Source organism: Macaca mulatta, chromosome 11 (genome assembly GCF_049350105.2).
Source record: "Macaca mulatta isolate MMU2019108-1 chromosome 11, T2T-MMU8v2.0, whole genome shotgun sequence".
In the NCBI taxonomy this organism is placed as follows: Eukaryota; Metazoa; Chordata; class Mammalia; order Primates; family Cercopithecidae; genus Macaca; species Macaca mulatta.
Window position 1 is genome coordinate 125,124,341 of NC_133416.1, and position 26,115 is coordinate 125,150,455.

The 26,115-nt window shown below is 46.0% G+C and overlaps 1 protein-coding gene across 3 annotated transcripts in view; it reads right to left on the bottom strand.

The window, feature by feature from the left end:
• The window catches only part of KSR2 (kinase suppressor of ras 2), a 508,355-nt gene that overhangs the window by 393,920 nt on the left and 88,320 nt on the right, over nt 1-26,115 (bottom strand). For all 3 annotated transcript variants that reach the window (XR_013401510.1, XM_028829955.2, XM_077955340.1), the window contains exons 2-3: nt 4,882-5,022; nt 12-162 (exon numbers count right to left, since the gene is read on the bottom strand). Coding sequence is in view for 2 of the 3 variants with exons in the window: in XM_028829955.2 (XP_028685788.1) it covers nt 12-162; nt 4,882-5,022 (292 nt within the window). In the remaining variant the exon portion in view is untranslated. The remainder of the gene's footprint in view (nt 1-11; nt 163-4,881; nt 5,023-26,115) is intronic.

Here is a 26,115-nt window from a genome sequence, read left to right on the forward strand (position 1 = left end):
GGCCTGCTCACCTGACATGTGGACATTCCTGAGGCAGGAGAGGGAGGCATTGAGGCGGGCACACTCTTCCCGGTTGGCTCCGTATTTCTCCACAGTCTCGCACACCTGTTCATCCGTCATCTCCAAGAGGTCCTCCAGGCTCAGCTGGCCCGGGGAGATTTCCTAGGGGAGGGGAGAGAGGATTGTCAACGGTGGGGCAGGAACAGCCTCTCTGCCTCCACCCCGCCCTCTAGTGGTGCCTAGAGGAGAACACTCCGCCGTGCAAACGCTTTGCACAACAGTGGGGTCTCCGAATCTCCGGTTTGCCACTCATTAGCTCTCTGGGCCTCACTTTACTCATCTATAAAGTGGGACTCCTAAGTGTTCACACTTGGCAAGGTAGCGCAGGTGCTTAGTGCTATTATAATTACTACCCTGTCTGGCGTCAACACTGTGCCTGTCTCTCGAATGTTTATAAGCCAGGGCCCCATTTTTTCATGTTTGCATGGCTCCCAGTGCCTCCTCCGCAGGGACTCATCTGAAATCCCAGCACACACTCAGAGCAAGCACAGGATAAGGCAGGTGCGCTGATGGCTGGGCCCCACTCTGCTTCCTTTCTTCTCTGGCTGCAGAGTCCAGGCCTCACACTGGTCTTCAGAAAACCTAATGGGAAAGGGATTGAAGGTCCGTGCTCCATGCTGGAAATGAAACTAGGTTTGTTTTTGAGCCCCACTGGGGCATGGCTTTGCATCCTAAGGCAAAGCAGAAATGCTGGAGTGTAGCGTGGAGTTGGGGGAAGGGACCTAGAAAAGGTAGGATTCTCAATGTGCTGGCAAGCGAACTTTCACCGCCACCCCATCTTCCCAAAACAGTGTCTCCCTAGACACCATCATATGGAGACACCTCAAAATTTGTCAAGCTTCTACATTTATGCATATATATCTGTATGTATATATGAGTCTTCTTTTATAGCACTTACTACTCAACATCTTAACATATATTATTACTTAAGTAAAGGTTTTTTGTTTTGTTTTTTGTTTTTGAGACAGAGTCTCACTCTTGTCTCCCAGGCTGGAGTGCAATGGCATGATCTGAGCTCACTGCAACCTCCGCCTCCTGGGTTCAAGCAATTCTCCTGCCTCAGCCTCCTAAGTAGCTGGGATTACAGCCACCAACCACCACACCTGGGTAATTTTTGTATTTTAAGTAGAGACGGGGTTTCACCATGTTGGCCAGGCTGGTCTCAAACTCCCGACCTCAGGTGATCCGCCCACCTCAGCCTCCCAAAGTAAATAAGGGTGAAATAGCATACGGATGGTGATTCTAGGGCAGTATTGCAGAATACATCTACCCTCTTGTGGTCATGTTTGTGTATTACACATTTGTGTATTACAACAAGATACAGCTCCCACATTAAACTGATAGCCAGAAAGAAGAAAACTGTCTCAGCACAAAAAATTATCTTCAAAAATATGAGCTATGGCGCAAAAGTCGAAGCCCAATCAGTGCCTTTTCAACTCACCAGGGCAGGCAGGGGGCAGAGAGAGAACAATAGTGGAGTCACTTAGAGGCTTTCTCAAATAGGGACACATTGCAGATGAGCCCCTTTAAGAAAGGTGATGATCAAGGACCTGTTTGTTTCTGGTTGTTGTTTTTCTTAAACAGAGACAGGGGCTCACTCTGTCACCCAGGCTGGGGTGCAGTGGTGCCATCGTATCTCACTGCAGCCTCAAACTCCCGGGTTCAAGCGACCCCCCCACCTCAGTCTCCTGAGTAGCTGGGACTACAGGCATGCACCACCATGCCTGGCTAATTTTTAAATTTTTTGTAGAGCTAGGATCTCACTATGTTGCCCAGGCTGGTTTCGAATTCCTGGCCTCAAGCGATCCTCCCACCTCGGTTTCCAAAAGTGTTGAGATTACGGACATGAGCCATTGCACCCTGTCTAGGATCTGAAGGTACAGAATGACTCACATTTGAAGGGGGTGATTCATAACATAAAAAGATTCTCCTCTTTGATTCAGGATTCACTTGTGCATTTTAACCTTATGATTTACATATATATAATTTCAATTTACTCTGAAGTTTAAGATCACAGAAAATCATAAAAGTAACATTTTTTAACATCAAAAATGGAGAAACCCTTAACAATCTGGGCCAAAAGGGCAGACACACCTCTGTTTGATAAAATAATAGTAGTAACAATAGCTGAAATGGATGGAACACTGTTTTAAGGTTTTTGATAGATTTCCTTTATTATCACAAAGACTACTGAAAGTAGGCACTTTTATCACCACCACTTAGAGACTAGGACAGTAAAATTCAGAAAGGTTAGACCACTTGCCTAAGGTCACACAGCAAGTAATTGGTGGAGCCAGGATTCAAACCCAGCGGTTTTACTTTGGAGCTTTCTCCATACTTCGGTCACTTCACAGAAAGGGGACCTCTGGTGGACACATGCCTGAACTGCAGACAAAGAGCAGAAACCCCTCATCTTCTCCCGCCCACTCCCTGGGTGGTGACCTTGGACTCAAGATGCTCATTGACTGAGGCAACAGCCACAACTCAGCTACCTGCAGGCCAGGTAAATGTAAATGAGCAAGTCGATGCCAAACAGGAGCTCAGTTCCATGGTCAACATTTCTGATTTTGTGAGTGAAGCCAGAGATCTGGGATTTTTAGGCAGACTCTTTTGGTTTTTAAGTATTGGCTCAAAATAAATGTCCTGGCATCATATTAGCCAAACGACAACAAAAAAAATGTCTGCATAGCTGATCCAGCTTGAGGGCCACCAGTTTTCAGCCCCTGGTCTAGAATCGTTTCTGCCTTATTTGCCCCCACAAGTAGCACTTGAGAGACAAATGATCCTGAAGCCTCCCAAAAAAATTCCCTGAGCCGTGCAAACACAACGCCATCTGTCCTTATGCAGGACCGTTCATTCTAAGGATATTTGCAAGAAACTCATCTGGGTTCTCTGGCCATGCTGAGAATGAAATAAGGAAACATGGAATTGTGCATGGTCTGATGTGCATATGCAAGATGGGGTGGGGTGGGGGCCTGGAGGAATGGAGCGGGGTGATGCCGCATCTGACTCGGGATTCTTAGATCTGGTGGGGCTGGGTGAGATTCTTGTCCCTGCGGACAAGGTCTAAAAAAGACAGGGAGCCTCTTCAAGCAGGAGGCAGGGAGCACCTTGAGAGAGGACTCTTGGTTTCACTGGCAGGGGGGCAAGCTCCTCTTCTGCCCAGTTCAGGGAGGCCCAGGCAACAGGAAACAAGGCTAAGGCACAGTCCTTCCAACCTAAAGCTTTGCTGTCCATCTGAGCTGGACATCCCGCCAGCCCCATCCACTTACCAGCTAGACTAGTCACTTAGCTCTGAGCCTCAGTTTCCCGCTCTGTACAAGGGGGATAACAGTCACACCTACTGAAAAGGTCATTGCAAGGAGGCTGAACAGTCTCAGCAGTTGAGATCCTAAGTGCAAAGCCCTTAGCACAATGCCTAGCATGAAAGATGCAGTGATGTCCGCTGGTTTTATTAGGTTTGGCTTGGCCCTGTCACTGCAAATGGATCAGTCCCTGGGATCCCAGGGGGTAAGAAAATCTCACTATCCTCAAGATGTTAAGAACGTGGTCCAATCTTTGAGGGTGGACATAAGATGTCAGATGCTCACAGCAGTAATAGCCTGGCATCTACTGAATGCTATTTGGTGCCAGAATATGAGCTAAACCTTTTTTTTTTTTTTTTTTTTTTTTTGAGGCAGAATCTTGTGCTGTCACCCAGGCTGGAATGTAGTGATGCAATCTCAGCTCACTGCAATGTCTGCCTCCTGGGTTCAAGCAATTCTCCTGCCTCAGCCTCCCGAGTAGCTGGGACTACAGGTGTGCACCACCACACCTGGCTGATTTTTGTATTTTTAGTAGAGACGTGGTTTCACCATGTTGGCCTGGTCTCGAACTCCTGACCTCAAGCGATTCGCCCACTTCAGCCTCCCAAAGTGCTGGGATTACAGGCATGAACCACCGCACCTGGCCTTTCTTTTCTTTTCTTCTTTTTTTTTTTTTTTTTTTTTTTTTTTTTTTTTTTTTTTTTGAGACAGGGTCTTACTCTGTCACCCAGGCTGGAGTGCATGATCACAGCTCACTGTAGCCTCAATCTCCTGGGCTCAGGTGATCCTCCTGCCTCAGCCTCCCAAGTAGCTGGGACCACAGGCACGCACCACCACATCTGGCTAATTTTTGTATTTTTTGTAGAGGTTTCACCATGTTGCCCAGGTTGGTCCCAAACTTCTGTGCTCAAGCAATCCATCTGCCTTGGCCTCCCAAAGTGCTGGAATTACAGGCATGAGCCACTGTGCCCAGCTGAGTTTAACATTGTATAAAAATCATCTCATTCTATGATGTTGGCTATTTAAGAAGAGATGACAATCATTATGCACATTTCACAGATGAGAATATTAATGCTCTAAGACAGTACTGTTCAATATGGCTTCCACGGGCCCCATTAATTAATGTTAAACACAATTTAAAATTCAGTTCCTTAATCACATGTCCTAACCACAAGCGGCTACCACATCCGGCAGCACAGATAGAAAATATTCCCATCGTAGCAGAAAGTTCCACTGGACAGCGCTGGACTAAGAGGTGAAGTGATTTAGCTAAGGTGACTCTGTGAATATGTGGCAGAGCTGAAGGGTTCTGACTGACTCGGGAAGCACACTCTCGATGACCCCATTCAGACAGCACCAGTCATCCTGAATGTTTTTGTCCAGCACATATTTATTAAAAGCCTGCTATGTGCCAGGGACTGTGCTGTGCACAGCCAGAAACCTGCAGCCCAAGAGCAACCCAGGGGGTAGCTGCTGGCCAGGAAGGGGCAGGGGACACAGGGGCCCCCCAGGTCACCTCCAGGACTTCCTTGCGCACATCGACGATCCGGAACCAGTGCCGTAGCTGGGGGAAGCCATCCAGCTCCGCGTTGCGCTCCTGCAAGGCCACCTTCTTTTTGCAGGACAGCTGCCGGCTGAAGTACTTCACCAGCTTGCTCTGTGGAGACACAGCCAAGGACGGAGGACACATCTCAGAGGCACTGACACAAGGAAGAGAGACAAGAATCCCCTACGAACCCCCACCCTAAACCCAGCCAGCTCTGTACTTTAAAGACTGGTTCCACTACAGTGAGATCCAGGTTAGCACCCATCTTTCCACCTCGTTGGTGAAGAAACAGGCGGCTCCAGCATCTGGCTCGTGGTTGGGGGAGGTGGCGCACATTGGTACCAATTCAGTGGAGGGCCTTTTGATGGCATCCATTGACACCTCAATTGCACACATCTTTTTCTCTTTTTGTTTTCTTTTGTTTTGAGATGGAGTTTCACTCTTTCACCCAGGTTGGAGTGCAATGGCATGATCTCTGCTCACTGTAACCTCCGCCTCCCAAGTTCAAGCAATTCTCCAGCCTCAGCCTCCCGAGTAACTGGGATTACAGGTGTGCACCACCATGCCTGGCTAATTTTTGTATTTTTAGTACAGACGGTGTTTTACCACGTTGGCCAGGCTGGTCTCAAACTCGTGGCCTCAGGTGATCCGCCCACCTCGGCCTCCCAAAGTGCTGGGATTACAGGAGTGAGCCACTGCACCTGGCCTGCACACATCCTTTGATCCAACAATTCCACCTGCAGGAACTCCTCCAACAGACACCCATACTGTGCAGAATGACTGTACAAGGTTACTTCCTTATAGTTCTGTTTGCAACAGCAAAGGACTGCAAACATTCTGAGAGTCCATCAGTAGGAGACTCATTACATAAATGACGCTACAGCCAACAAAGAAACTTATGCAGCTCTAAAATCAAACCACGAGGCAGGCTCTGTACTGACAGAGAACAGTCTCCAGGGTACACTAATAAATAAAAATAAATACTCTCCCATTCATAAGGAAAACGTTTCCCTGTATATATCTTTGTAAATGTAGAAACTCTGTCCACAAGGACTCCCAATTCTTTACTTTTTTTTTTTTTTTTTTTTTTTTTTTTTTTTTTTTTTTTGAGATGGAGTCTCACTCTGTCGTCCAGGCTGGAGTGCAGTGGCGCGACCTCAGCTTACTGCAAGCTCTGCCTCCCAGGTTCACGCCATTCTCCTGCCTCAGCCTCCCAAGTAGCTGGGACTGCAGGCGCCTGCCACCATGCCCAGCTAATTTTTTGTATGTTTAGTAGAGACGGGGTTTCACCGTGTTAGCCAGGATGGTCTCAATCTCCTGACCTCGGGATCTGCTCGCCTCGGCCTCCCAAAGTGCTGGGATTACAGGGGTGAGCCACCGCACCCGGCCAAGGACTCCCAATTCTTTAGGGGAGGGAAGAGGAAGGTGGGGAAAAAGAGTCGGGGAAACATTTTATTTAAACTCTTTTGTGCTGTTTGAATTGTAAGTCCTACAGAAACATCCAAAAATTAATTCTTTTAAAATGAGACAGACTTGAACCCAGGCTTCTGAAGAGATCCCATGACATGAGAAAAGAAAGTTTTTTATTGCTGGTTTTTTATTGCTGGGTTTGTAAAATCTCACAATATTAACCAAAGAAAGGCAATACTTGTGTGTCTGAGCAGAGAAAACAATTTGGAAGAATAAACTCCAGGCCTCTGACGTGGGTCAAGTATTTCTTTATACACATTTTTTGTATGCATTCAGTAGTTACCCGAGGTATAATACATTATCATCTTTTTTTTTTTTTTAAAGAGACAAGGTCTTTTTCCATTGCCCAGGCTGGAGTGCAGTGATGCAATCATAGCTCACTGCAGCCTCGAACTCCCTGGCTCAAGAGATCCTCCTGCCTCAGCCTCCCAAGTAGCTAGGACTACAGGTGAGTGCCACCAAACCCAGCCTATATTATCATCTTTGTAATTTAAAATGTATTTAATAAAGATAATTAAATAGAACAAAATTAGAATTCGGTGTGGAGGTGTCTGTGGCATTTCAAAACAGTCAACCAACATTTATCAAGAACAAAGTCTGAATTCTAGGATCAAAAAATTCAGAGGGCCAGATGCCATGGCTCACACCTGTAACCCCAGCACTTTGGGAGGCCAAGGCGGGAGGACTGCTTGAGCCCAGGAGTTTGAGACCAACCTGGGCAATGTGGTGAAACCCTGTTTCTACAAAAAAAAAAAAAAAAAAAATCCTCACTCAGGAGGCTGAGGTGGGAGGATCACCTGAGCCCAGGAGGTGGAGGCTGCAGTGAGCCATGATCATACCACTACACTCAAGGCTAGCTGACAGAGTGAGACCATCACTCAAAACAAAACAAAGCCAAACTTGGAGCCTGGGATGGCTGTCATGGGCTTCTGTTGCTTTTGCTACCTGGTCTCCATTTCCCCTTTTACTGAAAAGAACACATCAACTTTCTTTCAAGGAACCTCCCTTCTTTGGCCCGCAGTCCATCCAGCTGATGTGAGGCTGCTCCCATTGCACCACCCCATCAAACAGCCGTACTTGGGTCACGGCTGCAGGGTGGGCACGTAACCCAGGCCCCATCAAACAGCCGTACTTGGGTCAAGGGCAATCACGGATCCAGCTGGGCCACTGAGACCCCACCAGGACCTCTTCTAAGCACTCAGGACATAGCCATAGCACACCCTCCAGGGCTGCCAGGTGGTGTCATGGAAGACAGGAGCTGCCTGGGCTGTCGTCCCTGCTGCCATCTGGGAGCCTCCTGACACTGAAGCCCATTTGGAAGACAGCAGAGCCAAGAGATGGAGTCACATTTCCGGCCATAGCCATCATCTGAGCCCCAGCAGTGAGCGGAGAAACCAGATCTCCCTGGACTCTGCAGTGATGTGCGCCAATAAATTATCTTCTTTTGCTTAAGCTGCAGTGAGCTGGATTTCTGTCGCTAAAGCCTCCTGACTCATAGGGAAATTAAAGAACATGGAGTCCACCTCCTTGAGGGAGTCTTGGCATCCCTGGTATACTGGTTTCCTGTGGCTGCTGTCATGAATAACCACGTACTAAGTGGCTAAAAACAATACAAACATACTGATCTCGCAGTTCTGGAGATCAAAAGTCCTAAATCAGTCTCATGGGGCTAAAGTCAAGGTGTCAACAGGGCTGGTTACTTCTGGAGGCTCCAGGCAAGAATCAGTTTCCTTCCCTTTTCAGTGATCAGAGCCCGCCCGCATGCCTTGGCTTCTGGCCCCTTCCCCACATCACTCCAACCACTTCCTCCATTACCACATCTCCTGCTACTGCCTCTTATCCTCCTGCTTCCCTCTTATACAGACCCTTGCAATGATCTGGGACCCACCCAGACAACCCAGGGCAATCTCCCCATTTCAAGATCCTTATCTTACATCTGCAAAGTCCTTTTTCCCATGTATGGTCACACAATCACAACTTCTGGGGAGTAGGAGGTAGAAATTATTGGGGGACTGTTATTTAGCCCACCACACCTGTGCACTTACCCGGGCAAGTGGTTCAACTCTACCTGGAGGAGAGGGGAGGGGCTGAGGAAAGGCAGCCCCAGCAGAGGTCAGGGCCCATGAGACAACCATCCAAGAAGAGCATCCAGAAATAGCAATGGCCCAGTGAAGTTGGGAGATTAGGTAAATACAGAAAACTGAGCAAATAAACAAATCTATTGAGCATTATTGTTCTTCCTGTCTGAGAAGAGTGACACGGGATGTGGGATGGGAAAAGCTAGACTAAATCCTGTGGTATTGGTTTGGGAAGAGTTACTCCATACATATAGATAGAAATGTTGATGTAAATGTGTGTGTATATGTATACATATATGCACTGCACACACACACACACACATACATATATATATAGCCTAGATTGTCCACTGAAGGGACTCAGATTTACTCCAAAAGGTGAGTTCTGGGCTACGGTAGTTTACAAGGACTGCTGTAACAAAGTACCACAAGTTGGATGGTTCAAACAGGAAACATTTCCAGTGTCACAGTTCTGGAGGCTAGAAGTTTGAAATCAAGGTGTCGGTGGGGCCATGCTCCCCCTGAAGGCACTGGGAAAGGCCCTGCGACAGGCCTCTCTCCTCGCTTCTGAGAATCCCGTGGCTTGTGGCAGCCAAACTTCAGTCTTCACATAGCATTCTCCCTGTATGTGTGACTGTGTCCAAATTTTCCCTTTTTACAAGGACACCAGTCATACTGGACTAGTATGAACTCACCTAAACTAATTACATCTGCAACAACCCTATTTCCATATAAGGTCATATTCTGAGACATTGAGGATTAGGATTTCAACGTATGAATCTTGGGGTATCACAACTGGAACCAGAACACGGACCTTTGAAACACAAAAGCAAGAGTGACCCCCGACCACCCCAGTCTGACCATCTGTCTGCAAAGACACTGCATTCATCCTAGATCAGGGACCTGGGTAACACAGCGAGACTCCATCTCAAAAACATAACAATAATAATTAATTTAAAAAATAAAATAAAAAACTAATCAGGTTTAAATTACTAAACATTCTTTAAAAGCCCAATATATCATTTATCTAGTTTTTTTCCAGTACAGGTTACCGTTATACTGCAAGAGAATGTACTTTTAATCGGATAGAAAACTGTGTCTTCCTAATTCGTAATTTAAGTTCTGATTTTGAAAATAGTAGGGTTTAATTTAATCCATCCTATTTACAGAAATTACGAGAAACACACACAAACTGACATCATTGGCAATATCTGCAAATCGGGCTTTGTACCAAGCGGTTTCCTCAGCCTTTTCTTCTGAATAAATGAGGTTTTACTGTTTATTATTCTATATCTATGTATGCCCATGTTGTGTTTCAAATATTGCAAAAGAAATAAGGATCTGGCCCCTTTAAAAAATAATAATAAATGAGCATGATTTATCAATTTCTTCCCTTCCCTTCCCTTCCCTTCCCTCCCCTCCTCTCTTCTCTTCTCTTCTTTACTGTGACAGGGTCTCACCATGTTACCCAGGCTGGTCTCAAACTCCTGGACCCAAGCAATCCATTCACTTCGGCCTCCCAAGATGCTGGAACTACAGGTGTGAGCCACCGTGCCCAGCCTCAATTTGTTAAACAAAAGAGGTAATGTCAACTGGGAAGCCAGTGATGTCATGCGTCATACCTTTAAAAAAGTCACAGAAAATTGAAAAACTAGGCTAAGACCAGAAGTTAAATGGCAGGACCATTGGAACCATGGTACTGCCTTATGCAAACATCTGCTGGAGAATAGTACTGTTTCCCAACTGCGGGTATCACTGATAACTTGAGAGGTGGTACCCAGGCGTAGTGTTAAATAACATCGTATCATATAGTGAGCACTTTCTTCTCCGTCCAAATTTTTCTCCAGCCATCTGACTATATCAAGGAGACAGTCTCTGTTGAATGATACTATGTCTTTAACAACTCTCTAACCTCTGCAATCTCTGTCTTTTTTTTTTTTAATTTTATTTATTATTATTTTTTTTGAAACAAGGTCTCACTCTGTCACCCAGGATGGAGTGCAGTGGTGTGATCATGGCTCACTGCAGTCTTGACCTCCTGGGCTCAAGCCATCCTCCCACCTCAGCTTCTCATGTAGCTGGGACAACAGGTATGTACCACCATGCCTGGCATGGGCCAACACACCATGCCTCTTTTTATTTTTTGTAGAGATGGGCTTTACTTGGTTGCCCAGGCTGGTCTCTAACTCCTGGACTCAAGCAACCCTCCTGCCTCAGCCTCCCAAAGTGCTGGGATGATAGGCATGAGCCACTGCTCTCTTTATAACAGAGCACAGGACAGTCTCAGAGCCTTCGGCAGATAACAATATGATACACCATTTCATGACACTTGTGTTTACATTGTATTTATTTTCTTCATTGTCTTCCATTTATGGCAAGTGACATTAGTTTTCCATTACAATAGCTGCACATGGGTTAATTTTTAAATACATGCATGTTAAAAAATGGAGTTGGTTTAAAGAAAACACAAATATGGCAAAAAGTATGACGGTGGTATCAAGTTGATGCATTTGGAGAAACACTGTCCTACAAAATACAGTTCTGACTCCTTAAACTATTACTTGGGGCTTAACCCTACTCCATTTCTCCTTCCTTGCCTCATTCATTTCCATGTAATTCCTTAAACAGGGCCAGGCACAGTGGCTCAAACCTGCAATCCCAGCACTTTGGGAGGCCGAGGTGGGAGGATCGCTTGAGCTCAGGAGTTCGAGACCAGCCTGGCCAACATGGTAAGACCCTATCTCTACTAAAAATACAAAAATGAGCCAGGCATGGTGTTGTGTGCCTGTGGTCCCAGATACTCAGGAGGCTGAGGTGGGAGGATGGCTTGAGCCCAGGAGGTCGAGGCTGCAGTGAGCTGTGTTCAGGCCACTGCACTACAGCCTGGGCAACAAAGCGAGAGCTTGCATTTAAAAAAAAAAAAAAAAGTGGAAAACTACCTAAACACATGCAGGACCTCAAATGTCACCTCCCTGATTCCTCCTACCTGGAAGTCCTTTCCACACCCACCTGAGGAAGGGTATAAAAATGACCTGAGGCCGGGCGTGGTGGCTCACACCTGTAATCCCAGCACTTTGGGAGGCCGAGGCGGGCGGATCACGAGGTTAGGAGATCGAGACCATCCTGGCTAACACGTTGAAACCCCGTCTCTACTAAAAATACAATAAAAATTAGCCGGGCGTGGTGGCGGGCACCTGTAGTCCCAGCTACTTGGGAGGCTGAAGCGGGAGAATGGCATGAACCTGGGAGGCGGAGCTTGCAGTGAGCTGAGATCGCGTCACTGCACTCCAGCCTAGAGACAGAGCAAAACTCTGCCTCAAAAAAAAAAAAACAAATACCTGAATCCTTTACACCCCTCCTGTGTCCATACCCTTTGCAATGTCACTTTGCAGTTGATTTACCAAAGGGGTGCAGTCTGTGTCCACACCTTTTCAGTGATGCTGGCTATGTGACTTGCCTCAGCCAATAGAGGGAGGCCTGTGTGCTTCTACTTGCTGGCTTGGACCTGTCATCCTCATGAGAATGTGCCCAGGCTAGTCAGCTGAAGGATAAGAGACTACATGGTGCACAGTCAAGTCTTCCCAGACGTCCCAGCCAAAAACCATCCCAGCTCAGTTGACAGCCAACTCTTGCCTGGCTATTGGCTATAAGTGAAGCCATCCCAGATCAGAGGAGCCACCAATCTACTGCTGATCCCAGAGGCATGGCCAATAAATGCTTATGTCATGTGCCATGGGGGTTTTGTGTTTGTTATGCAGCATTATGGGGACCCGTAGCTAACTGATACACCACCACATCAATGCATGAAAATCTGATTTTTTCTCCAAAGCCCACCTCAAATGCCACCTGCTCCAGCAGGAACTTATAAATTCTTTCTTGGGACTTTATTTGTACACACTGTATTATAGAATTATTCACAATTTTTCTTGCATTATAACTGACCAAGAAGACACTAGATCCCTTAAAGGGCTAAGATGTCCTTGCTAGATTTGGAAGAGTAAATGAAATAAATATAACAATAAAAATATGGCCGGGCATGGTGGCTCACGCCTGTAATCCCAGCAGTTTGGGAGGCCGAGGTGGGTGGATCACCTGAGGTCAGGAGTTCGAGACTAGCCTCATCAACATAGTGAAACCCTGTCTCTACTAAAAATACAAAAATTAGTCAGGCATGGTGGTGCACGCCTGTAGTCCCAGCTACTCGGGAGGCTGAGGCAGGAATCTTTTGAACCCAAGAGGTGGAGGTTGCAGTGAGCTGCGATCATGCCACTGCACTCCAGCCAGGGCAACAGAGCAAGACTCTGTCTCAAAAAAAAATAAATTAAATAAATAAATAAATAAATAAATAAATAAAAATAAAAGTACCATTTCTGAGCACTTCCCCCATGGGCCAGGCCCATGCTGAATGTCACACATGCATTATTTCAATATATCCTTACATTCCCAGGAACTAGGCGCTATTAACATCTACATTGTACCAAAGAAGAAACCAGGCACAGAGAAGTTAGGCCATTTGCTCACAATCACACAGCTAGTAAGTGCAGAGCCAAGATTCAAACCCAGTCTAATTCAAACACTCCAAAGTTACAGAAAGGATAATCTCAATTTAATTTACTTTAATTATTTAATAAATGCATGCTTTTTTTGTTTTGTTTTGTTTTGTTTGAGACAGAGTCTCACTCTGTCGCCCAGGCTGGAGTGTAGTGGTGTGATCTCAGCTCACTGTAATCTCTGCCTCCAAGGTTCAAGCAATTCTCCTGCCTCAGGCCCCCGAGTAGATGGGACTACAGGTGTGTGCCACCAGACTCAACTAATTTTCGTATTTTCAGTAGAGATGGGGTTTTGTGCCACGTTGGCCAAGTTGGTCTCGAACTCCTGACCTCAGATGATCCTCCCGCTTCAGTCTCCCAAAGTGCCGGGGTTACAAGAGTGAGCCACTGTGCCAGGCCGCATATATTTTCCTTATAAGAAAGTTAGGACATTTCAGGCCAGGCGCAATGGCTCATGCCTGTAATCCCAGCACTTTGGGAGGCCAAGGCAGGCGGATCACCTGAGGTCAGGAGTTTGAGACCAGCCTGGCCAACATGGTGAAACACCGTCTCCACTAAAAATGCAAAAATTAGATGGGTGTGGTGGCAGGTGCCTATAATCCCAGCTACTCGGGAGCCTGAGGTAGGACAATTGCTCGAACCCAGGAGACGGAGGTTGCAGTGAGCCGAGATCACACCACAGCACTCCAGCCTGGGTGACAGAGCAAGACTCCATCTCAAAAAAATAAAAATATTTAAAAGAAAGTTTGAACATTTCAGATAAGGCCAGAGCTCCCTTGGACCACTCCCATGAATGCAGATCCCATCCCTGGAGGTAGAGCAGGTAATCGCTGAGACTACTTAGGTGCCCCTCTTTCCAGACGTTGATCTGTGAATTTTCACAAATACATACAGATCTGTTGAAACTCTGCAATGTGGTTTTATGTGTACGATTTCTTTTTTCCTCTCACATAAATGGTATCATACAGCATGCACTTTTGTGCACTTGCTTTTTTCACTCAGTAGTAAGCCCTGAGAGTCTTTCCATGTTAATCCATACAGATCTGCCGCGTTCTTTTTAATCTTCTGCATGAAGGATTCCTTTGATACCTGGGTGAAAAGCCCATGATGTGAGCAGTTCTGTGATGTCTGCTGGGACATCTTTGTCAATGACAATAAAGCGTTTTCAGGAATAACAGCCACCATCGCAGCTGCCATGTACTAAACATTTACAGTATGCCTGGTATCGTGAGCCAAGTGCTGTGAATGTGTTTGTTCCTTTTTTTTTTTTTTTTTTTTTTTTTTTTTGAGGCGGAGTCTCGCTCTGTCGCCCAGGCTGGAGTGCAGTGGCCGGATCTCAGCTCACTGCAAGCTCCGCCTCCCGGGTTCACGCCATTCTCCAGTCTCAGCCTCCCAAGTAGCTGGGACTACAGGCGCCCGCCACCTCGCCCAGCTAGTTTTTTTTTTTTTTTTTTTGTATTTTTTAGTAGAGACGGGGTTTCACCGTGTTAGCCAGGATGGTCTCGATCTCCTGACCTCGTGATCTGTCCGTCTCGGCCTCCCAAAGTGCTGGGATTACAGGCTTGAGCCACCGCACCCAGTCGTGTTTTAATCCATGCGACAATGCTAGCTGTGAGGCTGGTACTTTCAGCCCATTCTACGAACGGGAAGACCGAAACTTCAACATGCTGAATCATTTGCCGAGATCCACAGAGCTATTGAAGTGGGAGCGCCACGGTATGATCCGAAAGCTCTGTCTCTTTACCAGGACACTATGCTAGGAGCTGTTCACGGCTCCTTCCCACTGACCTGGAAGTGCAAAAGTTGGGCATCGACCCCTCAGGGGAGAGACAGGGCCTTATTCATCTTAGGAAGTCCTCTAAGTGAATTCCTGAATTCTAGCTCTGAGGTTTGGGCCAGTCAGTTCAGCTCTCTGAGCCTCCACTTTCTCATCTGTAAAACAGGTGTCTTTCACCTTTCCTCGCAGGCCTGCTGAGGCAGTCTCAGCCAGACGTGGTGGCTCACACCTTTAATCCCAGCACTTTGGGAGGCCGAGGCTGGTGGATCACCTGAGCTGAGGAGTTTGAGACCAGCCTAGCCAACATGGTGAAACCCTGTCTCTACTAAAATACAAAATTAGCCGGGTGTGGTAGAACACACCTGTAGTCCCAGCTACTCGGGAGGCTGAGAAAGGAGAATCGCTTAAACTTGGAGGTAGAGGCTGCAGTGAGCCGAGATTGCACCACTGCACTCCAGCCTGGGCAAGACAGAGCGAGATACTGTCTCAAAAAAAAAAAGAAATTATATGTACAGTAGGTACCCCATACACTCACGTCCTACTTGTTGAATGGGGATGTGGACTCTGGGCAGGTGTTTCCCAGGTCACCCAGAGACTAAGATCCTGCACTCGCCAAGGAGTTAGAACCAAGGGGTGTCCCAACTATGACACATTAGAAATGGGAGGAGTGAGTTTAGGAAGCAGATGGAGTGAAGGAGACAAGTGGGGACAGTGGCCTCGAGTTGTGGCCTTGCCCTTGAGGCAAAAGGGAATGAAAATCATCTTGCGGGACAAGAGTGTACTGAGCTGAGCAGGGAAAAACCCAGAAAACTGCAGAGTGTGAAGCTATGCTGGGCAGAGATCGAGCAGGGCTTCCCAAACAGGGACCCTGGGAAAGAGCAGCTCTTTCTCCTGGTTTTCCAGGACTGATGCTACAGAATAACTGCGGCTGTCAGTTAACAGATTTGCTTTGAGCCAAATGCTGAAATGAGCACATTTTATGAATTACCTTCTTTAATTTTCCACAACGCTGGAGGATTGTGATATGGGTCCAATCACTGTCCCCATTGTACAAAGGAAGAAATCAAGACCCAGAAATGTCAAATAACTTGCCCAAGGTCATCAAGCTACTAAGTGGATAAACTGGGATTTGAACCCAAGTCTATCAAACTCTCATTAATTAACACACAAGGAATGTCATGCCAGGCCAGGCACGGTGGCTCACACCTGTAGTCTCAGCACTCTGTGAGGCCGAGGCAGGAGGATCACTTGAGGTCAGGAGTTCAAGAGCAGCCTGGACAACACAGTGAAATCCCACCACTACTAAAAATACAAAAAATAGCCAGGCGTGGTGGCATACACCTGTAATCCCATTTACTCGGGAGGCTGAGAGGCACGAGAATTGTTTGAACTCAGGAGGCGGAGGTTGCAGTAAACCAGGAAACTGAGATCGTGCCACTGCGCTCCAGCCTGGGTGACAGAGTGAGACCGTCTCAAAAAAAAAAAGAAAAATGTCATGTCAGATGAAACCACACAACAGCCAAAACAAAAGGTATAGTATAACCCTAGTTTCTGAATGCAAAACGCATTCATATATATAATTATATACACACACATATATATACACATATACACACACACACAGAGAGAGAGAGACAGAGAGAGAAAAAAGGTTGGCAACTGCATCTCTGGGTTATGATAGGTGAAGTTTATCTTCTTATTTCTGTCCTTCTGTATCTTATAATTTTTCTCTAAGATACAGATATTTTTTCCAAGAGAGGGGGTCTTGCTATGTTGCCCAGGCTGGTGTCAAACTCCTGGCTTCAAGCAATCCTTTTGCCTCATCCTTCTGAATAGCTGGGATTACAGGCACAAGTCACTATTCCCCATTTATTTTTCCATAAGCCTGAATTACCTATATGATTGTAAGTTACAAATCACATGAAAATCAGACATTTGCCAATCATAAAGACACACAGGCCATCCTTAGTGTCAGCCATCTCATTAAGTATGACAGGCATTACATAAATATGCCAGACATTCTGCTAAGTACCTGACACATTATTTCACTGAATCATCACAATAGCCTCAATAGGAACCCCATCTTATTTACAAATGTGAAAACAGAGAGCCACAGGGTTTAAGTAGTTCTCCCAAGGTACTAGATAATTTCACATTATTTCCCTCTTTCCTCAACTTCCAAGCATAAGCTTCATCTGAAGATGTCTGTTAAAAATCAAACATTACTACTCAGGAGGCTGAGGCTGGAGGATCGCTTAAGGCCAGGAGTTCAAGACCAGCCTGGGCAACATAGCAAGACCCCCATCTCCACCAAAAATTAAAAATTAGTCAGGCATGGTGCTGTGCACCTGTAGTCCCAGCTACTGGGGAGGTTGAGATGACGGGATCCCTTGAGCCCAGGAGTTCCAGGCTGCAGTGAGCCATGAATTGCACCACTGCAGTCCAGCAGGGACAACAGAGCAAGACCCTATCGCCAAAAAAAAAAGAAAAAAATCAAATTTCTAGGCCCATCTCTTAGAAATTCTGATTCAGTGAATCTGGCGGCAGCCCAGGAATCTGTGAAAACACCGAGGACTCCAATGGTTCCAAAGATCAGGCAAGTATGAGAAACATCCCTCTACTGTCTGAACAACTGCATAATGAAAGTAGCTTCTCAGTCAAGCTGAAGGATCTGGGTCCTTGGGCAATAAACACAGGGCAGAAACCCCATTCAAGAAGCCAGGGTTCAGCACCCTCCACAATCAGTCCCCTCTACAAGGGCTGTGGGCTCATTTGTACAACAGGCTCATTTTCCAAACAGCTTCCAGAGCAGTCAGCACCTGTCCAGGGCTGAAGGGGCTCCCAGTGGGCAGGAAGGACAGATGTGCAAATGCAAATCACAAGGCCACATGGCAGGAACCAGAGCAGAAGGGCAGCCAGGGTTCAGTGCGGGCATGGAGGATGCCAAGTCAAGAGAGATGCCTTTTAAAAAGCCATGTTCCCGCTGGATGCAGTGGCTCACGCCTGTAATTCCATCAATTTGGGAGGCCAAGGCAAGCAGATCACCTGAGGTCTGGAGTTTGAGACCAGCCTGGCCCATGTGGTGAAACCCCATCTCTACTAAAAATACAAAAATTAGCAGGGCGTGGTGGCGCATGCCTGTACCCCAGCTACTCCAGAGGCTGAGACAGGAGAATCGCTTGAACCTGGGAGGCAGAGGTTGCAGTGAGCCGAGACTGTGCCACTGCACTCCAGCTTGGGCACCAGAGCGAGATTCTGTCTCAAAAGAAAAAAAGAAAAAAAAAAAAAAGCCATGTTCCATAACATAGGATAACAATAATGGGAGCTCCACATTTATTCTAAGAGAAGTGAGGCCTCATTCATTCATTTAAAGATGTTCATGGTGCTTTTTTTTTTTTTTGAGACAGAGTCTCACTGTTGCCCAGGCTAGAGTGCAGTAGCATGACCTCGGCTCACTGCAACCTCCGCCTCCTGGGTTCAAGCAATTTTCGTGTCTCAGCTTCTCCAGCAGCTAGGATTTCAGATGCATGCCACCACGCCCAGCTAATTTTTGTATTTTTAGTAGAGATGGGGTTTCACTATGTTGGCCAGACTGGTCTGGTACTCCTGACCTCAAATGATCCACCTGCCTTGGCCTCCCAAGGTGCTGGGATTACAGGCATGAGCCACGGCGCCTGGCTGAGGTGCTTTCAAAATACAGACAGCAAGGGATACAAAAATCACCTACACACTACCCCTGCCTTTAAGGTGGGCTATTTCAGGCAGGACTTGAAGACAGGTGCCTTTTCTATACCTTTGGATAAGTACAGAAATCAAGAGAGAGCCTTTAGATACTTTTATAGCTATCTGATGGAGTCATCTTATGTCTGTTCAATCTAATTTTTTCAAAGTGAGCACTGGATGTTGTTTGGGGTTTTCTCCATTTCATTTCCCTCATAAATCCTCTTTATTCTATTTCAGAAAAGTATTGGCTGCAAAATGTCAGAAAAGATAAAGCTGATTCTTCACCACAGAAGGTGGGAAAGGCACTGACTCTTCTACTTGGTGAATTTCCATGTATTCATCTTAATCTACCAACATCTCTAAATAAATTATTTTCCAGAATGGTTCATGTATCATGACAATCCTGAGTGAGTAGATTTTTTTTTTCAACTTGTTTTGAGACAGGGTCTCTCTCTGTTGTCCAGGCTGGAGTGCAGTGGCACAGTCGTAGCTCACTGCAGCATCAACCTCCTGAACTCAGGCAATCCTCCCACCTCAGCTTCCCAAGCACCTAGGACTACAAGCGTGTGTCACCATGCCCAGCTAATTTTTTCATTTTTTGTAGAGGTGGGGTCTTGCTATGTTGCCCAGGCTGGCCTCAAACTCCTGACCTCAAGCAATCCTCCTGCCTTGGTCTCCTAAAGTGCTAGAATTACAGGCATGAGCCACTGTACCTGGCCCGATTGTGAATATCATTCTATAGATGGGGAAACCAGGCCTTGGAATTGCTGGAATCGTGCCCGTGATCACAGAGATAAAGCAGTATCAGGGTCGTGATTTGAACTCAGGACCTCTAGTTCCCAGTGCCGTGCCCTCTTCACAATTCTCTGCTGAAACAGAGCATCAACGGTTGAGAAGCACAATTAGAAAAGGGCCTTTGTATGGCTTCACCCTGCCAGGCGGCCTAATTGATTTTTAGGTCGACCTCAATTCAAGTCCATGCAGAGCCGAACTGAAGAAAAAAAACAAAGGTTCCATCTTCAAATAAAGAAACACAGGACTCTTGGAAATAGCACACCCAAGCCAAGCCCACCGTCTGACTCTGCACTGCCCAGGTGTAGGCTAAGGTTCCCTGGGCCTGGGGTTAGAGGGATCACAGGTTGCGGAAATCCGACAGAGCTGGAGCCCGAAGGTGTAATTTTCCATCTCCACACCAGGGGGCAGCCTGGCACCTTCCACGACAGATGGAAAATTTTTCAGGCCTTGGCCCATCGGAGCGTCCGCAGCGCCTTATTACTGTACTCTGTATTAGCATGGCGGTAAATTTAGCAGCATAAACACACACACACACACACATACACACACACACACAAAATCAAAAAGTCAAGCCATGTGACAGAGCTAAAAATAATCGTGTCTGAAATCCCTAATGTGAAACGGGGAACTTTTCACTCCAAATCTAAACCCAGATCAAACCTGGAGACCTCCGGGAACGTACTGGCCGTTGGGTTTGACAGAGCCCCAGATCCTCACCCTTTAGGTGCTATTTTTTTTACATATATATAAAACAAAAGCGGAGTCCATGAAAGCTGGGAGGGAATGCAGGACACCGTGGGGGCCTTCTACGGACCGGGCCCTTGCAAGAACCATCCCTGGTGTAGACCTCGCAGCAGCGCCAAGGGAAGGGGCTTAGCTCTCAGCCCATTTTACACACGAGAAAACTGCGGCTCAGGAATGGGACAGGGCTGGCCTTATGGTCACACACATAAAGAGGCAGGCTCCAGAGCCCTCTGTGTCCCTCAGGACTGCCCATCAGCACCCCATAATCGCTACCTTCTCCCTAAAGGTACAGATGAGCAGCAAAGAGTTCCAGCCTTTGAACTTGCTTGTCCCACCGTCCGGAGCTCTTCTGTCAGCTTTAGGCATAAACGACCCTTTCCGTTTCTTCAGGTGTCACCTCTGCCCGAGCCCCCCTCAATGCCACCGTCACGCCGCCCTGCTTTCTTTCCTTGGTGGCACTTCGCTATCTCACAAATCATCCTGTTTATTGGTTTCCATGGTTACGCACCCCCCCCCACCACCACCACCACCACACACCCATCATGTCAGCTCAAGAGAGCACGGGCTTTGCCTGTCTTTTCCCCAGCGTTCAGATCTGTGCCTGGCATACAGTCGGTGCTCAATACATTTTCCTTGGTCTTTCAATAAACCAACATCCTTGGTGGTTAAACACCAGGCCACTAAAAATGAATCCCAAGTCCTTTTCAAGCGGGCACAGAGCACCTGCAGGACCGGGTCCCTGGTTGTGTTATTAAGGTTCTCGGGTGATCAGACCCCATGCGGGTAATGAAATCGCGGCAGCCACAGCCGGCAGCCCCGACGCCTTCCCGCCGTTGCCAGGGCGACCATTGTCATAACATCCCTGGCGCTTAGCGGCCCAGCTGACGAGGGAGAGAATTATTTGACTGGAGAACGTCTCAAGTAACCGGCCAATTTGCATCCACAGGAAAATCCCCTGCTGAGGGAGGGCTGGAGGCCTGGGAGAGGCGCCCTTCCTTCTCTCCCCAGCTCTGGATCCCAGTGAGAACCAGATCCCTAGGCCAGGCAGAGGAACCCAACAGTCTGGGGCAGTCCCCTGTGAATGCTGGAACACAGGCAGCTGCCTCTGCAGGAAGGAAGAGCCCCCTGTCCGCTGCCTCACTATTGCTGATGGTTTTTCCTTTTCTCTATGTTATTACTGCTAGTGAATATTACAAACAATAGAAAAAAAGGGTTAATATATTTAATGAGCACTTACTAGACAGCAGGTCCAGTAGTAATAACTTCCTTACACGATACTTATAATTTTAACATTTACACAATAATACATTATGTCAATATTTATACTCTACATGTATATTGTCTGATGTCATCATAGGTGTAGGCATACATCCCCCACACATGATAATTCATATGTAATACATAATATAATTTGAAATATAACAATATTTATATTATGCAACATATACAGGTTGAGTATCCCTTATCCGAAACACTTGGGAGCAGACATGTTTCAGATTTTAGATTTTTTTCAGGTTTTGAAATCTTTGCATTATACATCATGAGATATCTTGGGGATGGTACCCAAATTTAAACACAAAATTCAATTATGTTTCATATATACCTTATACACATAGCCTGGAAGTAATTTTGTACAATATTTTTAATGTGTTGCATTACAGAGTTAGTGTTAAGATTTATGTGTGGAATTTTCCACTTGTGATGTCATGCCAGTGCTCAAAAGTTTCCGATTATTGGGAGGCCAAGACAGGTGGATCACTTGAGGTCAGGAGTTCAAGACCAGCCTGGTCAACATGGTGAAACCCCGTCTCTACTAAAAATACAAAAATTAGCGGAGCATGGTGGTGGGTGCCTGTAATCCCAGCTACTTGGGACACTGAGGCAGGAGAATGGCTTGAGCTCGGGAGGGGGAGGTTGGAGTGAGCCAAGATCATACCACTGTACTCCAGCCTGGGCGACAGAGCAAGACTCCATCTCAAAAAAAAGTTTCCAATTACAGAACATTTTAGATTTTAAATTTTGGATTAGGGATGCTCAACCTGTATTATATATTTATAATAATAAAACTGACATTTGTTGATTGTTTTTATATGCTAGCCCTGTGCCTACTGCTTTGTGTTAATAATGCTGTTACTGATGAATTATTATACAATATATTCATAATCACAAACATAGCTAAGTCTTATTGAGCACTTACTATGTGCTAAGTGCTTTATGAATATTATCTGTCATACGCACCCTAAGGGCTAAGAACCAACCATATTATTCCCATTTCAGAGATGAGAAAAAGCAGCACAGAGTAACAACGGAACTTGCCTAAGGTCACAAAGATAAAACACAAGGAGGGAGGCTGCCCCCAAGCCTGTCCCCTTCCTTATTTCCATAGCACAGTTCAAAGGTGTTAAACTTGAGCTTGTAGCAAGATCACCTGGGGAGCTTGTTAAAAATACACATGCTGAGCCCCAGCTTCAGCCCCAACCCAAGCCTACAGAATCAGGCACTCCTGGGGACAGGGGCTTCTCTTTTCTTTTCAACAAGGTCCCCAGATAGCTCAGACAGAGGCAGAGTTCAGAACCACTGCATGGGGCTTTGCCGCCCAGCCCTATGAGAGATGGGTTCTTTATTTGTTGTAAATATCACAGTTCCCATTGGGTGATCTGATTACATGAATGAGTCTTGAGGGGCTGAGATGTGGAGAGGGCAGCTTTGAGTCGGATATGCAAGACCAAGAACCCCAAAAAGAAGGAAGAGAAGCAAGAGGCAAAATAAGAATTCAGGCAAACTTAACCTGCACTAATCACTCCCAGCCTTTTTGGAACCAAAGAGCCCTTCGTGAAAAGTAAATCAGTAACAGCGCACGCTTTCATCCGGGGCTGGCTTTTGCGGGGCAAAGCCAATCCGCCTAAATTCCCTCCCACTGGTCACCACCCCGCATAACACACACACTACCTGCCTCCTCTTAATCATTCACCAGGGGCCAAGCTGGACAGAGAAATATCAGCTTGCAGGGTGGGTACCCAGCCTCGGCACCCACATTTTGAACCATGGGACCTCCTGGCAAGTGACAAAGATGGATGATGTTGTTAATAATAAAATAAAAATTGGTGGCAGGTAGTGTACTAGGGGAGGCAAGGCTAGGAGGAGGTAGGCAGAAGTTCTGAGAGCCCATGCCTGTGGCCCCTGCACTGCTGGGGGTACTGAGAGCTGGACCCCAAGTAGCAGCCAGAGAGACACGCTGCTGGGTCTACTGTAAGCTACACGTTGCCTTAGTAGCTATGGCTGAACTAAGAAGCAAGCAGAGTTAAGATTCCAGACTCGAGGTAAGAGCAGATGAATCTGGGATAAAATACACATGCCCTGAAAGCAGGTCTCACTGCAGCAATTGCTAAGCAGCTTCCCACTTTGGCCACAGAGGCTGTTCCATTTAGAGCTGCAGAGAAGAACTCCTCCCAATAGAGAGGCAACTTACCACATACGGCTATTTACGGTCACGCTGGAATTAACTAAAGTTACATAAACAATCAACATAGTGAATAAACGGGGGTCGTAGATGCGTAGTGAATCAACACGCATCCTATCAGGGTCGTGGATAAAACATCCGGACAACACGCCCGCCGAAATCACTGGTGGTTATGTGACCTCAGGCAATCAGGGAATTCAACTCCCCTCCCACTGCCTGGAAAAAAAAAATTCGTTAGAATTTAACCCTGGAATTGTGTGACATAACCCAGTATTCTTAATGGGGTAGCATCTTTAAGTTCTAGGAAGATCCAGAATGAATACAGGCATACTTCAGATAAATAATCCCATGATATTAATATCTGAATTAAAGAGATCATACATTTTGCGTATTTTATTTTATATTCTTTTAATGTTATATAATTTAGCCAGTTAGAGTAAGAGTTCATCTTTCTAAGCCTAATTTGAAATGTGTAACTGAATACCTAATTTAGACATGTATTTTAAATTGAAATTCTATTCAATTTATGTACAATATTATTAATAGAAAACGGCTCGGCGTATTTATAAGTTTAATTTTTCAGGCTTGTGGGTTATATAAGTAGTTAAGAAGGTTTGTCTGTCAACAATTAAAGAGTAGTTTTTAAAATCCTGTATATCGGCCTGGGCAATGTGGCAAAACCTACTCTCTACAAAAAATAAAAAATAATTAGCCAGGTGTGGTGGCACACACCTGTAGTCCCAGCTATTCAGGAGGCTGAGGTGGAGGCTGCAGTGAGCCGTGATTGCGCCACTGCACTCCAACCTGGGCACCAGAGCGAGACCTTGTCTCAAAAACAAAAAAAGAAAGAAAAAACTGTATGTCAAATTTATAAATGCAGTTTAAATTTTTTGAAGATGTTTAATTAACCAACATTGTAATTGGGAGCACACAGTATACAAAATCTCCTTATACCTGATTGCCAGATTTTGGTAGATTTATATGAATAGGTCTGGGCACGGTGGCTCATGCCTATAATCCCAGCACTTTGGGAGGCCAAGGCAGGCAGATCACCTGAAGTCAGGAGTTCGAGACCAGCCTGACCAACATGGCAAAACCCCAACTCTACTAAAAATACAAAATTATCCAGGCATGATGGTGTGTGCCTGTAATCCCAGCTACTTGGGAGGCTGAGGCAGGAGAATCGCTTGAACCTGGGAGGCGGAGGTTGCAGTGAGCTGAGACCGTGCCATTGCACTCCGGCTTGAGCAACAAGAGCAAAACTCCATCTCAAAAGCAAACAAACAAACAAGATTTATATGAATAGAACAATACTGTGTGAAAGCATAGGAATAAATAGAATGAATTTTTTTGCTTTAATAAATTAAATATTAATTTCTAAAACCGAAATATAATTACATAAAAGTAAAAATTCAGTTCCTTGATCACACCAACTATCTTTCAAATGCTCAGTAGCTGCTTGTAGAGAGTGGCTCTTGTACTAGACAGTGTAGACACAGAATATAGCCATCATCCCATGGAGAGTTTCTTCCAAATCAGGAGACAATTTTTTAGCAGATCTCTTAGGAAAAAGTACCCCAAGACCCCGCCAAAGAGACAATTTAACTCTTTCTATTATATTCAGAATTGTCCTAATGGATAATACAGGCTCCTGAAGAAAATGAGACAAGTTATGAGGCGACCTGGGCTGGGAGGGATGGAAAACAAGGCAGAGAATGCCGACCATGAAATTTACCCTAGACCAAGGACGACCCAGAAAACCTGCAGGAGGAAGCCGTAAATATCCACTAACCCCTCCTCACATTATTTTATGACAGAATTTTGCCAGATTCTTTTTTTTTTTCTTAGACGTGAAACCTCCACCTCCCGGGTTCAGATTCTCCTGCCTCAGCCTCCCAAGTAGCTGGGATTACAGGTGCCCACCACCACGCCCAGCTAACTTTTTTGTATTTTCAGTAGAGACGGGGGTTCGCCATGTTGGCCTGGCTGGTCTTGAACTCCTGACCTCAGGTGATCCACCCGCCTTGGCCCCTCAAAGTGCTGGGATTACAGGTGTGAGCCACCATGCCTGGCCTTTTTTTTTTTTTTTTTTTTTTAAGACAGAGTCTTGCTCTGTCACCCAGAGCAGATTTTGGAGCATTCTGATCAGGATACTCAACCTACACCAGATTTCAAGTATCTCGAGGGCAGAGGCCTTATTTCTGTCATCTCTGCATCTTCCCAACAATGAACACGGTGAGTTTCCCCGGAATAATTAAAATTATGGAATAGATTCATGAATAAATGAATGAATGAATGATGTGCAAGAATGAACAAAGGAAAGGCCTTTTCCATAAGCAACAACCACACATGCCTAATTGGTCCAGGGTTCAGATTCATGGTCTCAACTCTGGGTTACTTTTTGTTAGTGTTTGTTTTGGTTTGTTTGGGGGTACAGAGGGGGCTTGGTGAGGAAGAGATAGAAACGCGACAGACCAGCCACTCCAACCAGCTGCTCCCACCTAGAGATGAGGTGTTGTCAGCAGACAAGTGAAAAGCAATTCTTTCCAAAAAGAAAGAAAGATCCTTTTCACCATGTAACCCTTGTTAATATGGTGATCGTCCCAC